The sequence below is a fragment of the Bubalus kerabau genome, chromosome 4 (genome assembly GCF_029407905.1).
Source record: "Bubalus kerabau isolate K-KA32 ecotype Philippines breed swamp buffalo chromosome 4, PCC_UOA_SB_1v2, whole genome shotgun sequence".
Lineage (NCBI taxonomy): Eukaryota > Metazoa > Chordata > Mammalia > Artiodactyla > Bovidae > Bubalus > Bubalus kerabau.
In genome coordinates, this window is record NC_073627.1 from 103,370,610 (window position 1) to 103,388,905 (window position 18,296).

The window sequence follows — 18,296 nt, forward strand, 5'->3', positions numbered from 1 at the left end:
AAAGCGCAGCATGAAACAAGGGGACTACACAGTATCCTCCCCATATTTTATATATTATATTATATATATATATATATATGTTAGAATGCTGGACCTTATAGTTGACTTAAAATATTATGTTGGTTTCTTCCTATTATATTTTGATAGAATTAAAGAACTTTAGAGTTTGAATGAAACTCTGGGATCACTAATCCAACGATTTCATCATATATATATAAGAATAAACATATGATGAGCCTTAGGTTACATGACTTAGTTCTCCATGGTCATACAGTCATTAAGAGCCAGAAAGACTAGAAAGCAGATCTCAGATTGCTAACCATAAACAAAGTCAGGTATTATCTGCCAAAGCAAACAAATTAACATTTTTGATATTAAAAATAATTTTAATTTAATCTGATACTTTAACATTTTTAAAATGTGAATCAATAAAAAAACATCATTATATTTGGCCAATATATCCACTTAAATCTTTGAAATAAAATTTTTTTAACAAAATGAAGATTGGCAAACTTGTACTGGGGGTTTCCCTGTGGCACAGTCAGTAAAGAATCTGCCTGCAATGCCAGATACTTCCTGCAAAGCAAGAGATGCAGGTTCAATCCCTGGGTCAGCAAGATTCTCTGGAGGAGGAAATGGCAACCCACTTCAGTATTCTTGCCTAGGAAATCCCACAAACAAAGGAGCCTGGTGGGCTACAGTCCATGGGGTCCCAAGAGTCAGACACAACTTAGTGACTAAACCACCACCAAACCTATACTAATGCTCTTAGAAAGCAGGGAGTTACAGCATGCCAGGGGCAGAACGGCATAATCTTCTTCCAAAATATCTGTCTGCCAAAGATAAAGCATAACAGCCAATTCTAAATAATGCTCCTTATTTGACAGATAATTGCAAAGCACCCAAAAGCTACCTTTTGCACCAACAGTACTAACAGTTACTGTATGACACAGTGTGAAGTTCATAAAATATCCAGGAAATATCAGGATACCCCAGAAAAAGATAAAAATCTCTAATAAAGTGAAAACATGTTCTTGAGAAAACATGTTAAGGAGCAATTTATCATTCAATTGCATTAGAAACACAAGTGTTTTCATAAAATGAGTGTGAAACCAAAAAACATTAGAGGAAATAATCAGATTTTGTTAGATGTGAGTTCCTGAGATTTTCCTTACTTAAACGTACTTAAATGTACACATTTTACTCTTCACAATACCTCAAAATCTAGCTTAAATGTGTTACTTTATGGTCAAACATCAAGAATAATCTCTAATTAATGCAGCAGTTTCCACCTCTTCCAACTCTATATTTAAATATTTAGTCCATTACTAAATTAATTATAATATTAACATAGATTGTCCGAAAAAATAAATTGCTGTAACACTGCCTGACATACACTTTTAATCTAACCCTCAAGGCATGCAGACTATACAGAAATAGGGATCAGGGTCTAAGCTGTCTTTAATTTCAAAAAGATCCTTAACAGCTCGTTACAGTACTGCACTTGCTGAAGTGATGATTTAGGAAGAGTCATCCAGACAGTTCAGATTAGAGAAATTCACAGCTACAACCAGGGTTTTAATCTGAATCTTGTCAGTATTCAAATGTGTAGGTGGGGTCACCTCTGCACTGGGTACACACAGTATAGATGGGTATCTGCATCTTTCAATCTTTCTGTATAAAATCACAGTTGAAGAGTTATAAATAAAAATTTGATCCAGGGGTGATGAGCTCAACATATCACCATGTTACTTCAGGATATCTGAAATGTCAAAAATCCATCCATGTACCTGTAGGTTAAAAGTCCTAAATACTCAAAGCCAAGGCTCATATTTTACAAAAAGGAAATTGAGGCCAGAGAGACTTGACAGAAGTTAAAAAACTTCTAAGGGACAAAGCCAGGGCTCCAGTCAGCATCTACTGTCTTTTAGTCAGTTGAACTCCTTCTCATAGTGGATTCAAAAGATTTTGTAATTGTTTCTGCTTTTGATGCTCTAGAGGCATAGAAGAAGTGAAGTCGCTCAGTCGTGTCCAACTCTTTGCGACCCCATGGACTATAGCCTACAAGGCTCCTCTGTCCGTGGAATTTTCCAGGCAAGAGTACTGGAGTGGGTTGCCATTCTGATTGGCCTAAGAGGCATAAATATGACAGCAGTCCTATGTTAAGAAGTGTTAGGGTACCTTTCTCTTATCCTATCCTCTTTCCCCACCCAAGCCAAGACCCAGGCAGCAGGATCTCTTGTCCTCTGCCTGGGGCCATAGTGAGTTTTGGTTTTTAGTTTTTCCCTAGTACACCCTTCACTAAGGGCTTAGGCTTTTACGAGTCCAGTTTTATGTGTCTGGGGGATCCTATGAGGTCTTAGCTCTGACTTCCCAGCCTCCAATCTAGTCCTGGCATACTGCTCCCCAAAGAGTGCAACATTCACTCTCTCCTACCCATCAGAATGACCTTTCACCCTGAATCCCCTCTGGATTTCTCTATTTTCTTGAAAGCTCAGACATCACCCTCCTCCTTCTCCTCCTAATCATATTACAATGAGGACAACAATCATCCATCATGTGCCAAACACATGAGCGCCTTACCCATGTTCTTTTAACCCTCCCAAGAGCTCCATGTGGGAGGTGCCGTTGTAATCCCTACTTGTAAGCACAGGTCCCGAAGCATGGAGGGTCACACAGCTAACCCAACACTAGAGTCGGTTGACTATGATCACAGACATGGAGAAATACAACCCTTCATGTGATTTTGCCTCTCTGTGCAAGTATAGAGGTAGATGGCCTAATTTATCAATTATTTCTGAGTGTTATATAACTGGTGAATTATCTGGTAATCCAGTTCATCACATTCATATTCTCTTTAAAATATATTTTTGCCCAACATAAATCAGTTTACTATAAAAGCTTGAAAAGTTATCAGCATACAAAAGAGAACTAAAATCACTAATAACAATCTTGTATATTTTCTTATAAACTTTTCAACTTAACTTTCTAAATCTTCAGCAGAATCTCCATAGACAGCATGAGTATGTCAACTCAAATCACCACCAACAGACATGGAGATTACTGCATCTGCCACGGCCACATTCATAAGCTCTCCTGGTATCTGTGAGCTTTGTCCTTTACAGTTGCTTTAGAAACAACATTAGCCTTATCACTTCACCAAGGGGATTATGTGCACAGTAAGTACAAAAGCAATGAATATACTGTAAGTCAAAAGTAGAGAAAGTTGGAAAATTTATGTTGCAAACAAAGTAGTTAAAAAAAAAAATTTAAGTGGAAAATAAACACATACATGATACCTGAAAATTGTAAATCAACTATACTTCAGTTTTTTTTTAAATGCATACATATGTGCAGGAAGGGAACTTCAAAGACCAAACGAGGAACCATGAAGGGTAAGGCAGGGGGATGGATATTAATAAAATGAATGGTCAGAATATGGACGTCAATGTACAATGTTTATTAGCCTAACATCAGTTTAGGAAAAGCCCTGAGTTTGTGTCAGCACAACGGGTTGCTGATGAAAACTCTAGTCAGAAAAAGCACGCATGAGTGAAAAGGAATTGAATAAAAATGCCTTTAAACTGGGAAGGAAATACACCTAAGTGCACACACATGCACATCTACATACACACTGAGATGCTAGCTATGCAACTGTCCCAATGGGGTGTCGTTCCTCTGGGGGCCCTCAGGTCCCCAAAGCGCTGACCACATCTATATGCCATGTCAGCTTCATATTAACTTTGAGGACCTGACTGAGTCAGGTGATGTCCCCAGCTAATTAAAACGGTATTTTTTTTTTTTATCTATTTATATAGAGAATATTTCCTGGACAAGAATTTCGGTTTTCCTTTTAACACGACAGCATATATTACATCACAGTATTTCACAATCTTTTATAATGGTTGATTTCAAGGTTACTAATCACCTGGGACTTCCTGCTTTTGGACCCACAGGTGGTTTAAGCCACACAACTCACCTTGGAGCCAGAGTGCAGAGACAAGAGCAAAAAAGTGAAAGTGAGGAGACAGACACACAGACAAATAATGAAATACAATGTAAGGTGACAAGCCATATGCTAGAGCTAAGTAAGCATAGATGGAATAGGACAGTAGAAGAGAAGTAAAAAAATGAGGAAAAATTGCTAAGAAACACATGAGAATGGTGCCAAGATGGAAAAGGGCATCACAGGTCAGGCAATAGTTCAAGGAAGTGCATGGAAGCATAAAGCAGCACAGATACTCAGGAGGTAAAAAAAAAAGTTACGTGAATGGATGGAAGAGGTTCCACATTGAATAGCTGAGGGAAACGAAGGCAGTAAGAAGTTGGTAGTGGATTATGAGCAGCCTTCAAGTCATTTATCCTGTGTTGAAGCTGTAACATTAAGGGAAATGTGTGAGATTTGAGCTGGCATCTTTAGCAACCCAAGAAAAACATCACTGTGGCAGATTTCTGAGCTGCCCTCCCAGCCCCACCCCCAGGGTCCATCCTCACTCTGTCTTCTGAAGCCAGGCTAGAGCACTGTTCTCAGAGCTGCCTGACTCACCCATGCTGCAGACACACACCCCTCTTCCTACAGACATTCAACCACAAAGCTCTGAGATCAGACTACAGGAATATACCATTATCAGTACTGTTATATCACAAGGGGAGAATGCGTACATATCCAGAATGTTTCGAAACTAAAACCACCCAGCCAAGCACTTCTCTTTCAAGGCTGTTTCAATTCAACATTGTATAATTAGCTTAAAAAGCAGGAAAACACAGAGACTATCAATCCATGTTTCAGGATCACCTTGTGCAGCTGCCTGACTTAAGGAAAAAGGTAAAAGAAAAACACTTCAGTTAAAAGAAAACTAGAGACAGATTAATAACTGCTTTTAAACTATAAATAATATATACATGGTATACAGTTCAGATAATTTTTCACCACTCCCCTCAAAAAGAACAAAATTAAATACTAGTTTATGTAAAAATTTTACATTCTAAAACATCATTCCTTTCTTAGGTATCCCCCTCTGTTCAGGCCCTCATGTTTTTCTGCTAAATATGGAAAAGCTTCTTCTAGGAAAGAAAAGGATGAGAGTCGGAAAATCCTTGCTGATCTTGTAATTACTGGATCTGCCACCAATTAGGATGATTTCTTCAGTTCCAAGCCATTTGATTATCAAAGAACCACTGCACTGTCTTTTGAAAGGCGCAGCCGACAGGGGACTCTTATCTCTCAGCTGCCCATAAGCTCCCAGAGGTGCTGGGTCAGTATCCTTCCCCTCTGCTGCTTTTCTGGAGTCAAATGCCAGCCCCACAGAAAGGTTCATTCAACAACAAGAACACTGCTGTTCGGAGATGCAATTTCTCAGATGCTCCAATCTAGATCTACTCATGCTCGTGCCTGGCATACATACCTACTTCTGTAAGAGGAGTGCAGAAAGAGTCCAGTAGTTAGGGTAGGAAATTTCCAAAAGAAGCTAGATTTATAGTTGTGTACTCCCAATGAGCACTCATCCCACTCTTCATCACTTTCTAATAATGACACTCCCAGTTGTACAAGACACAAAGGGAGATGGCTAAGGGAAAAACATTCAAGTTCCCAAAAAATAATTTGCCCCAGGACACAGAATACTCTCCATTCTCAATTTAGAAGCTTGTAAAAATCTTAAGCCATCACAATAATTCTCTGATTTTTCCTTTCAATTCTCAGAAATCCCCAGAGGACCCCAGGAGTTCTTAACATATAAAAATAGAGGGTGAAGCTGCTGCAAAAGCTGCAATCACCAGTGTATCAGCAAGATATTTAACCTCAGACCTTTGAGATCTCCCTGTTAAACCAATCCAGTTAGAAATTTTGCAAGCTATAGTGATCAAAATCAGAACTGCTTTCCACGGAGAAACTCTGGACCAATTTGTGATGATTCACACAGAAATAAACTTGCCAGGACGATAAAGAAATAGGAGAAGGCAGTTTTCCTTATGTATCAGGACAGCATATTCCCTTCCAAGAAGCTCTGCTGTTGTTATAGGCTATAATGGGGAAGGGTCAAGAAAATTCATGAGTAATGCACAGTGAATATTAATTACTTTATACAAAAAAATTCTTTATTTTGACAATAAGGAGAAAATGGTTTGTGTTGGATACAATAAAGTTGGAGAAATAAAAACTGAACATGATGACATATGGAAATAAAGGCAAATGTGTTTAATTACTTTTATTATTCAAGGCAGAATTCCATCCTGAACTGGTGTTATAGACACTGCTACCATCATTATTTGATCCCTACACTGATAAACTTTTTCCTCCTAACTAAACATGAAGCATAAAAGAAGACAGTGAATAAAAGGGAAAAAAAATCTGCTAAGGGTATGTACTCTGATAAACTGGATTTAAACTAGATGGAAGTCTGAACCCAAGATTCATGTTATTCCCTTGACAGCATCCCCACAGACAAGGACCTTAATTAACAGTTTCTACCAGTAAAGGATAACATCCCAAAGGGCTTTTTACAGAACACCTGCTTCACCTGATCCTTTTAGAGATTAAAAAAAAAAAAGACACCTTATGAAGCTATGAGACATTGGAAGGAATAAACAGTTGGTCAGTGGTCTGACTGAAGAAAAAGAAAAAAAAATCTTTTGAAAAACAGAGAAAGAGAGGTAAAGAGAGGTAAACCACACAGACAAATGTTACATCTAAGAATAGCAGCTGGTTGTAAATAAAACAACTTCATGCCAAGCCCCATTCGTATAGTCAAAGAGGAAGGGTGTTCCATGACACACCGGGTGTAACAGGATACAGAAGTCCTGCATGTAGTTTCTGACTCAGATGGTGTGGATAAATTTAAAGAAGTCAGGTTAAAATCAGAGGCAATGCAAAGAAATACAAAGCATGTTAATTCCATGATTTGATACTCTGAAAGAAAGGACGTCAACTTCTTCTGGCAGGTCTTAAGGCAAATGTCAGAAACAACCAATTTACCCACCAAATAAAAAAGGAAGACTTTAACACTGCTTGATTATGTGAAACAAGTATGTATCCCTAAAATCTTAGTTCTAAATAAACTGTGTGTTACTCAGGATCTCCTTAAGGTATATATTTGCCACTTGGTCAGATTTCTCCTCTGCTAAGTCACTTCAGTCGTGTACGACTCTCTGCGACCCCAGATACAGCAGCCCACCTGGCTCCGCCGTCCCCGGGACTCTCCAGGCAAGAACAATGGAGTGGGTTGCCATTTCCTTCTCCAATGCATGAAAGCGAAAAGTGAAAGTGAAGTCGCTCAGTCGTGTCTGACTCCTAGCGACCCCAGGGACCGCAGCCCACCAGGGCTCCTCCGTCCATGGGATTTTCCAGGCAAGAGTACCGGAGTGGGGTGCCATTGCCTTCTCCGATTTCTCTTCTACCAGGCAGTTTTTTTTAGAAAAGTTTGTTACAACAAACTGACAGAATAAATTCTGAATATTACACAGTTTACATGGAATAAATACTGAAAAACAATGCAAGCTCACCTTCATCACTCGTTGCCTGCTGCTTCACCAGGGTCATTGGGGATCTTGCTGGAGGCTTACTAAGTGGGTGGCGCCAACTTTTAGCAGTTTTGGTTTCACCTTCTGTTCTCTGGTTACAGAACATGAATAGGGGAGAAATATTCACCATTAAAGACTTGTTTTAAAACAAAAAAACTATCATTACAACGACTTACCACAAATTGGACTTCCCTGGTGGCTCAGACAGTAAAGCGTCTGTCTACGATGCAGGAGACCTGGGTTCGATCCCTGGGTTGGGAAGATACCTTGGAGAAGGAAATGGCAATCTACTCCAGTACTATCGCCTGGAAAATCCCATGGACAGAGGAGCCTGGTAGGCTACAGTCCATGGGGTCACAAAGAGTTGGACACGACTGAGCAACTTCACGTTCACCACAAATAAATTATAAAGAACTCTTGTACTTGTTTTACCACCTGAGAAATTAAGTTTGTTAAAGAAATTTAAATGGCAAAGTCAACAGAAATAGGAGCTATTCTGTTAGTAATTTTACTGGCAAAGGAATCACTGAACTATCCTTTCATTTCATATTAAAGCACTACCTGTAGTGCTTTATTATATTAATATATTAATATATTAAACTCGGTTGTTAGAGAGTTTTCAAAGTCCTTTAAAGATAATCTAAATTTAGGACTATATATTCATAACAATCCAGGACCATGGCATTTGGTCACATGTGACTGTGTGCTTTCTGTCTTCAGGAGGCAATACAGCCAAAGTGAAGCTGTACTCTCTTCCTTCCGCTGGAAAATGAATCCTCACTTCTCTGAGGACCAACAGGAAATCACACGTTGTTGTTGTTTAATATGACACATAACCATCATCCTGAAACCACTAAAATTCTATGTCAAATCTTTTGTCATGAGCTGCCTGGACTACATTTTTCTTTCAAACGTAGAGGAAAAAGTCGTTTGCATCCTGACATCTTTCAGAGAGACTCTGTTTACAAGCTTTCTCATCCATACAATCAAAAAAAAAAAAAAAGTGGCAGAGTTGCTAGTTAAGAGAAAGAGTTCAAATCCAGTGTGTTTGCATCAGTGGTTCATGCAAAAGAAAGGAGTCTCGTAAATTTCCCTAACGCTGAAGCAGCAGCACTCGGAAGGAAAGAAACTATGCTAACATCTGACACATAAACAGGCTTATGAGAAAATGTGTGACAACACTCTAATCAAAGCAGGGTTCACAAAGTAATGATAGAGAGTGAGATTTGCCTGTGGTTTATAATAGCTAAAAATGAATGTGAGAAATTATAATTTAGTCAAAAATAAGAAATATTTATTAAGCCCTTACTATGTGCTACACTGCTCTAAGAGTAAGCTAGAGCAGGAAAAATTTCTACCAGGTCCCTGCTTCCAAGGAGTACAATATAGATGGGGTAGGCCAGAGGCAATAAAAAAGTAAAAAGTAAATATTGGGTTGCTGTTATTGTTTCAGTTGCTCAGTTGTGTCTGACTCTTTGTGACCCCGTGGACTGTAGCCCGCCAGGTTCCTCTATCCATGGGATTTCCCAGGCAAAAATACTGGAGTGGGTTGCCATTTCCTTTTCCAGGGGATCTTCCCGACCCAGGGATCAAACCAGCATCTCCTGCTTGGCAGGCGGATTCTTTTACCACTGAGACACTGTGGAAGCCCATAAACATCAGGTACTATTAAGTAAATATGCAGTAATAATAATAATAAAAAAACCGCATGAGAAAGAATAGAAAAAGATGGGGAGGAGGTTATTTTATGTGGGATCATCAGAGAAGGCCTTTCTGGTGTGAAGACATCTGAGTGGAGTCTTGAGAGCAATGGCAAAGCAGCACATTTAGCTCTCTGGGAGAGGAGCATTTTGGACAGCAGGAATAGCATGTAATGTGTGAACGTGCTAGGCTCACTTGATGTTTCCTGAGAAGGATGACTGAAGCTGACTGCTATCAGCAAACACACAGTATTACACTCGATACTAAGAAACACTGGTCACACTACACAAAAATGAACCAGGTCTGTATGACTTAGAAGGACTTAGAAGTCTGACAAAATGGGATGAGAAGAGAACACCACACAACTATTTCTGACAAGTGCAAACCAATTCCTCAGCCCTCAACAACAGCACTTGCCTTCCTGGCCAGTCAGGCTTTGTTCAGTGAAATGATAAAGATGAAGGTTAACAGTAAGAGAACAGAAAAGTTATTTTCAGTTCCATTCTAGTTTAAAGAATCAGACCAAATAAAAACAGGCATTTGACTTATTCATCAGTCTAGAATCCCAGTATCTATCCAGCTACAAATAATCTGTACATGAAACTAAGTTGTAAATTTTGTTTACTGGTATGTGAATACTATGTTCAAATTTCTCAGCTACCTTTTCGAATAAATTAGATCACAACTTTCTGTTTCTCGGGTGTTTCTGAGATATATTTTATACTTCAGTAGGACAAGCATGCATAAAAAATGATAAAAAGTTATTGAGGGAAATTAGGAAATTATCTACATTTTATTGGACATTTTAAAACTACTTATACATAGGGCATTCCAAATTGATGTCTTTATTTACTCTCTCTTGCTACTCAAAAATACAAAAGGCTTCTTCTGAGCTAAAATGAGCAGGAGCAATCCAGAACTGGGTCTGTTCAGCAGCAGCCAGCACAATTGATCAGCTCAAACATTTGAGGCTTCCCTTATTCATCCACCTGAACTCCTTTGTCAAGTTGTTTAGGTCAAAAGAGGTTACCAAATTATGACAATCACAACACACAATTGTAGCTTGGCTGATATACTCGCAGTCAGTTTATGCTGAAAGCATATAGTATTAACATCATACAAGAACATAGGAGAAACAGGGAGGCCTTCTGCAAAGGGTTAGAATGAGGAAGCTGGAAATCAAGAGGGATCTTGAGTTTTCCAAGTGGCAGAAGGCCTGGTTCCAGCATGGGTAGAGACAGAAGGTTCAGCCTGGTCCTAGATTCAGAGTCCATGAGGCAAGAATCAGGGAAAAGCATAACCAGAAGAGCACTAATGTTAAAATAGAGGTTGAGAGAAGCCTAGGACCCAGAGATATTAAGCACTGGCATAAAGAGGTGAGAGTCTTGCAGGTGAATTATTTCCAGTCTGGCTAATATTGCAGGTGACAGAACCATTCTATGTCTTGACTATATCAATGTCAGTATCACTGTGCTGTCCTATCCTAGTTTTCCAAGGAGGTTCTACTGAGGGAAACTGGGTATATAAAATCTTGCTACACTACTTCTTACCACTGCATATAAATCTACAAAGATCTCAAAACAAAGAGACTAATGTTAGAAAAACTAAAAAAGAAAGAAAATTAAACCCCAACACAAGGCCACAAGTTCCATGTTCTCTGAATTATCACCAGGTTAGCCAGAGCTCGCAGAAAGCTTACCTCCCAGTCATTGAAGGAAATAGATTAAGACCTATAAATGTAAGATGCTATTTCTGCCCTACAGCAAGATTTCCATGCATAGCGTGCTGTTTTCAGAAAAAGCCTTGACAATACAATAAATATGATAAAAATTGACACTGTCACATACACTGGGGACTTTGAAGCCATTTCTCTGGCCACTGGGGACCGCTGGGACTTCCCCAGGTTCAAGGCCACTCCCACGGCTTTCCACATCACTCTCTTCTCCCTCAGTAAAAGCACTGCTACTCTCTGCCACAGAGGAATATGACTCAGGTGACTTTGGCCATGGAAGCTTGCGTGGCTCCGATTCCTCAGATGTCACTTGGCCACTAAATATGGACTCGTCAGCCTCGCTGAGATTTGAAGGTGGAATTGCAGCACAAGTTTGTTCAGCCTCAGCTTTGATTTTCTCTGCTACAGATGTGTTTAGGCAGACGTTTCCTAAGGAGTAAAACAAGAGCCTGTTAATAAATGTTACAACATATTATTGCTAAGAATTGTTAAACTGTTCTCAACTAAATGTCTATCACCAAACATCCCCTCTAAATTTCCATTGAAGACCTGAGTGGAAAAGGTCACCAAAGCACTATGCAGCCTTTGTAGTTGCTAAGGCAGCAAAATAATATATTTACTGACAAAATAAGGGATTAAAAAGAGGTTCTAATGTAAACCAGTGTCCAAAGCCATGGCAGTAACAATACCTACCTAAGCAATAGCAATTTGAGATCTTTCCAAAAAATAAGAATTTAGTTCAAATATATGTTACTGATGAAACATTCCAACTCAAGAGGATGTAAAACTGTAAATACATGTAAAACACATGTAAAACTGTGCAGGTCCAATAAAAATGATTTCTTAAACTAATCCTGCACAGTACAAGGACAGCACAGAAACGAAAGGAATATCACACATAGTTTACTTCTACAGCTTGCTCCCTCTCTTAGGCATACACAAGTGTGCACCATTTTATTCACCTATCGCATAGTAGCTCAAACACTGCACCATGCCAAATCTTCTATTAAATGCTCTGTCAGGTCTTAAAACCCAGAAGTCAAAATGCTAGAAACTAGGTAGCAACAGAACAAATAAAGCTGTGTACCCTTGGCTTAAACCACTCAGTAGTTCGTAAAGTAATCAATTTAACCCAATGTACTTGGAAAAAAAAAACCATGGTGAGGGACAACGAAGAAATATCTGTATACATTACATAACTAGGGATTTTTGGTGGCTCAGAAGTAACGAATCTGCCTGCCAATTCAGAAGATGAAGGTTCAACCACTGGGCTAGAAAAATTCCCTAGAGAAGGAAATGGCAACCTACTCCAGTATCCTTGCCTGAGAAATCCCAGGACAGAGGAGCCTGGTAGACTACAGTTTACAGGATTGCAAGAGTCAGATAGAACTTAGCAACTGAGCATGTGTATAATGCATAACTGGTCTCTGCACTTCCCTACCTTCTTCACTTTATCTTCCATGCATTCATTACAAATCAATTCAGCTATCACCTACTCCCAGAAACCTTGCCAGTTCAGCTTCCTGTCTATTTTGGGTCTTTCCTTGGTATGCCATCTTGATAGTGGTACTTGGCATACTAGATAGGAATTACATATTTATTTGTCTAGATATCCAATTAAATACAAACTCACTGGGTAAAATGTCCATGATTTAAACTCTATTAACACAGACATTTCAAGTGCAAAAGGAAATAAGAATGGAGAAGAAGCCAAGGACTGATTAATTAGAACAATGATCAGGACTTTTCTTTTACTCTAAGTGGAATAAGAACAAGAAAATGGTAGGGCCAAGACCTAAGCTGACTCTTTTAAAAGGATCACTACAATTGCCAAATAGAGATCTGACTAGTAGGGTTGACTAGAGTGGACACTGGAAAAACAGGAAGAAGGCACCTTCTACAACAGTCCAGACAAAGATAACACATCTTGAGTGAAGAGAAAGCACGGGGATGTCTGGATTTGGGAGAGCGCCACAACAGAAAGACAGAATAGATGAGGGGAATGAGAGTGAGACAGGAATTACCAATAAGCACCATTAGAAAAAGGGGAAAATCTCCCACAAGTATTAAAGAGGCAAAGCATAAAAACAGTTTCAAAGAAATATGCTACAAAAAAGGGGAAAAGCAAATCAGTTGAGATTTATAGATGATGGCTTTGGCACAGAGAAACAGCCAGGGGACTATATATGTCATTTCACAGGACTGAATGATTTTTGATGTTACTTTGTAAAATCTTAATCTTTATTTTCTTCTTAAAATTAATTTGAAAGCTAAGAATCTGCAAAGAATTATCTATAGTTGGTTTTCTCTATTCCATGTGAATTCAAGAGAAGATTTCCAAAAATGTATTATATATTGTAAATTGAGTTGCACCAAAAAGAAAAATTTTTTTTTCTATTTTAGAATCTTCTTTTTTATTAAATGAAATAGGTACTGCTGGCTATTTGTCTTAAAATTTCATTACCCAGAACAGTGGTACTTCTGGCTTTTATAACACTTCCTTGGCCTTCTAGTTCAGTTACCTCATAGCTTTAGATAGCTTACTGGTTAAGCTCTGTGGAAAAGTAAGTTATCTGTCCTAGAAAACACAGACTTAAGGAAGATCAGCAACTACCTACTACTAATACATGAAACATAATCAGCTACTTTCTCACCTGAGAATCTGATATTATCTGACAAATTATGATCCAGCTGCATCCTGCTAACAGAGGCCTCTCCCTCTGAAGGTGCTTCTGTGTTTGCTAGTTTCACTGCTTCTTCTGGCTTTCCATCATCCTTCAGATCACCTGGATCCGGGTCAGGAGTGGGTCCCTCTGCGTCACCAACTATAGCTGACAGTTTCTCATCCTCCTCATTCTTAGGCCTCTTAGAGTGAGAACTAGTACACTGGAAGCTATTAACAAGAAAAGCTGTAGTCAGAACACAATGTGGGCAAAGGACAGCAAAAAATATATACATAAGCATTATATTCACTTATTGAAAAAACAGAATAAAAAACAGGTTTTTAATTGTAATATACAAAGATAATCTCCATGATTAACAGATCAAATTTTAAACTGAAATGTTAACAATAGTTTTAATAACAAATTACTAAAAATTAAAATTAAAACAACTCTAAATAATTGATTATTAAAACACTATTGGGAAAAAGTCACTGTTGAAACTTTATATGGAGAAGGAAATGGCAATCCACTCCAGTATTCTTGCCTGGAAAACCCCATGGACAGAGAGCCTGGTGGGCTACAGTCCATGGGGTCTCAAAGAGTCAGACAAGACTGAGCAACTAAACAACAACAACAAAACTTTATAACCATATTAAAAGAAAGCTTAACATAAAAAATAAAGTGAAAAATCATGACACAGGGATAAAACCAAACAATATTTAGATAATAAAGAAAGAAAAAGGAAACAAAGGGATTCCATAAAGCTGTTGTTAAAATTTTAGTAGATTATTTACATTCCAAGGTGACCTGGTGACTGTATTTGCCTGTTTCATATAATTCTGAAATATGCATGAAAATCATTAAGATTAAATGTCAAATTATCATTAGCTGAAGAAATTAAGAGAGGAAGAAGGCTAACCACATGTATTTAACATCTTATATCAATGTACTATTTATTTTCAGAGTGGACACCATTTTTATATTATTCCACTTCTAGTATTTTTCAGCAAGTCACTTCATAGCTTTATTGTAGATGCGTTCTGTTTATGACACAACATTTCTAACACTTTCATTTGAGAATAGCTATAACTCAAACTAAATCAACATGTATTTCAGAGTATGTACACACACACACACACACACACACATACATACACGACATTAGTGTTATCCTATAGGAAGTCCCCATAAGATAAAGGGAGTAGCCAGGGATAACCTGGCTTTGGTAAATTTGCTAGAAGTAACAGTACTGATATCATCATCACTTTTACTGAAACCCATGCAGTGGTCTATGTGGAATATTACATTATGAATAGCATAGCACACATAAAATTAAAAGGTTGACATCTTTTTGAGATTTCAATGAATCATTCCCTTCATTAGATTTCCTTAGATACAGTATATTACCTAAGGGAAATCAGCAAACTCAATGATCAAGCCAGCAAAGGTGAGCATAATAAGCCCCTCAACATTAGGCTTTCTAACTGGGTAAGTAAAGACCACTGATTATTTTAACCTACTGAAAGACACTTCACATCTGTTCGATGTCATATCTATGTTCAATGTCAACCAACAAGGACCACTGTGATTAGTAACTAAGAGACCAGATTATACACCTAAATTAGAGTGTTGTGTATTCTATCCATTAAAAATAATTCTCAAGACATTCTATTGGCCATTGAACTGAAGATTGACTACTGTCTCCTGCAGCAAATTTTTTTTGGCAATGTGGATTAGCACCTTTACTCTCCAAATCAGTGTTTCCCAAACTTCTCAGAGTGCATCCCACAGTGAGTTATACACTTCAGATGATGACACGATACACACACACTGATGCTGACACATGTCATGATTAATACTTACCATCACCTCATGGGAAGGACTACGACACATTCTACTCTCTTTAACTTCCTAATTTTAAAATGCTGTTCCTAACCTATTAAATTGATTTGAAAAGTGACAGTTTGAAAATTCCTGCTGTAGACTATAGGGTGAAATAAGAACATCTGGGTTGTAATTCTGCTACTACTTCTGTGCCTCAAGTATATCTCTTATAAAATGCTGGTTTGATTCCATGTTCTTAAGGTTCCTCCACTCACTAGCATTCTAAAATAGCAGAAAATAAATTGTCAGAGGAAAAATAAGAGAGAGAGAGACAGAGAGAGAGTCAGAAAATAAACATCAGAAGTGTGGGCAAAGATTTAAAATTACAGTGTTTTTTGGTTAGTAGCTAAAAACTGGAAAGAAGCTACAGGTCCAACTACAGGAGATTAGATAAAATACATGCAGGCATTAAAAATTTTGTAGCAAATCATTCAATTACATGAAAAAACACAAAACTGGTCAAATTACTAATAGAGCATGGCCCCAATTTTGGAAAGGTATATAATATAATAAATAAGAAATATATATGTAAAGGATATATACAAAATGTTAACACTGGTTATCTCTGGATTGTGTGGTAATGGGTGATTTGGGATTCCTTCATTATTCTTTTCCTTATTTTACAAATTTTCTCCAATGCACAAATATTACTTTTACAATCTGAAAGAAAAACAATGAGTAATATTGGAGAGTAAAAATACAACACAAACCTGGAAAATAAGAACCTAAAAAGGTTGCCTGAGGACCTGAGCGACAAAACACACTCCCAGTTTAATGTGTTTTAAGACAGCAAGATGACCACGACAGGCCTAAAGGCTTTTGAGATGGCCCTGGCCACAAAAATGGAATGTAGGATACATTACACAGAGACCACCACGTTAGAGAAATACCACATGCTCTGACTGACATCTTGTGAAAGCACAAAGCCGAGTGTGCATAATGCAGCAAAATATCAGCTCCCCAATGAGGAAAGTAATATGAGATGTTTGACAAACGAAGAAGAGAACTACCAAAAGTCAAAATCAGTAGCCAGATTAAAAAGTTGGAAACCAAGTTACTGAAGCTGACAAAAATAAGGATATGAGTAGACAGCACCCGTAAGACTTTAAATACATTCGTGTAAGGGGTTTAGAAGTTCTACAACTGTTCTATTTCTCATGCACTGCAACACAACAGACCTTTCTTTTTACATTTATTTATTTATTGCCCTCTATTTATTTATTGCACTTCCAAAGAACTACAAATACTTTGCCTCAAATTTTCAGTAAGATAGTAAATAAACATACAATGATTTAACAGAAGAAAAGCAAATAAATAGTCTTTAAGAACATTATGCTCAAGGACCCATTTTAACTGAGTAACCACAAGTGGGATGGGGTGGGGACAGGATCATTACCTCCTGGATGCTTTTCTTACTTTCCTCCTCCTCTGCAGCCATGCTTTTACTTCAGGGGTGGATTCTGGAGTAGGCCTTGTGTGATCAATGGTATATATATCCTTTCCTTGTTTCCAAAGCTGGTATCTGTCTGGTTGAAATTTCCTCACAAAGATATCCATAGAAATTTTCACCATGTCTTTCCTGCAAGTGCACTGAAACACAATGGGGTTGGAGTGCTTTAGACATTTTGGTAACTACATAAAGTCACACTGAGTTGTTCTTTGAGTGTACCATTCATGAATACTTAGTCACTACATAATTAAAAATAATGTTTTATATTTTCAAACATTCAGTGAGTAATAAACTCAATTTCTCCTGAATGGAGGTGACAATCTGTATATTCACATCTATAAATGAGAGTAAGATGTTAAAATGCATTGCATAGTTCTTGGAAAGTGTATCAAGAACAACTGAAAGGAAAGAGCACACATTTGAAAGCACACCTGCAAAGAAGGAATACCCTTCCAGCACAAGGATGCCTCGCTGCACTGAATATTATACAAAAGAAAATCTAGGTTGGCAATGAATAAAAGTAGCGAATAAATGTGTGGTTAGAATAATTTAACCAATAGATTGAAATAAATTTTCTCCAAGACACATATTAATCACCTTAATGTTTATTAACAAATACACTCTCACAAAGTAACCAACAATTAGGAGCAAATAAACAGTCTCTTCTACATCATATTACATGAAACACCCAGCATCATCTATACAATCGTATCCATTAGGAAGAACAGTATTAAGGTTAGAAGTTCAAAGAAAAGATTATTTTGAACCCACTAGAACTTCCATTCTCATGAATACATAGTTAGCAGTCATTAGAAAGTTTCCTATAAAGACCTCACACAGGTTAAAGTGTGTCCAGACTAATACTCCAGGCAGGCAGAATTTAACCAGTGAAACAGAGGTAGTCTCAAAGATGGAACTAACATACCTTTAATCTCCCTTACACACCTGGCAACAGACTGGTTGACTCAACAACAGACTTGAAACTGTAAATCTTTCAATACTTTGGGAAAACAATTATCTCTATGCAAATTAATTTAAAATTTCCTAATAACCTCCCATCCAAAACTTCCTCTACAGAGTTCCAATCTTGACTTGAAAGTTCAAGAAAAAGGGAAAATCAGAACATTTCAGGACATGGCTAATAGTCTAATGTGCTGAAAAGCAACTTCTCCAACTTCCAAAAAAATTCTGCTGTTATGTTATGATAATCCTTCTGTTCTCCTATATTCACAATCAACATTTCCTAATCCCTCCCTTCCCTTTGACCCCTAGAAATCCAGTCTGTCATCATCTACAATTAGCTCTTCACCTACCTGCATAAATCGTTTTACCAGGACACCTTCACTGT

At 37.8% G+C, this 18,296-nt stretch overlaps 1 protein-coding gene across 28 annotated transcripts in view; it reads right to left on the reverse strand.

The window, feature by feature from the left end:
* KDM4C (lysine demethylase 4C) overlaps positions 1-18,296 on the reverse strand; it is a 405,440-nt gene that overhangs the window by 178,887 nt on the left and 208,257 nt on the right. For 25 of the 28 annotated variants that reach the window (XR_008713536.1, XM_055578102.1, XM_055578093.1 and 22 more), the window contains 4 exons: positions 16,895-17,088; positions 13,606-13,844; positions 11,067-11,380; positions 7,501-7,609 (listed from right to left, as the gene is read on the reverse strand). Coding sequence is in view for 25 of the 28 variants with exons in the window: in XM_055578102.1 (XP_055434077.1) it covers positions 7,501-7,609; positions 11,067-11,380; positions 13,606-13,844; positions 16,895-17,088 (856 nt within the window). In the remaining 3 variants the exon portion in view is untranslated. Of the gene's footprint in view, positions 1-4,266; positions 4,375-7,500; positions 7,610-11,066; positions 11,381-13,605; positions 13,845-16,041; positions 16,164-16,894; positions 17,089-18,296 lie in introns of those variants that run through there. The other 3 variants (XR_008713537.1, XR_008713538.1, XM_055578115.1) reach the window with 2 other exon arrangements.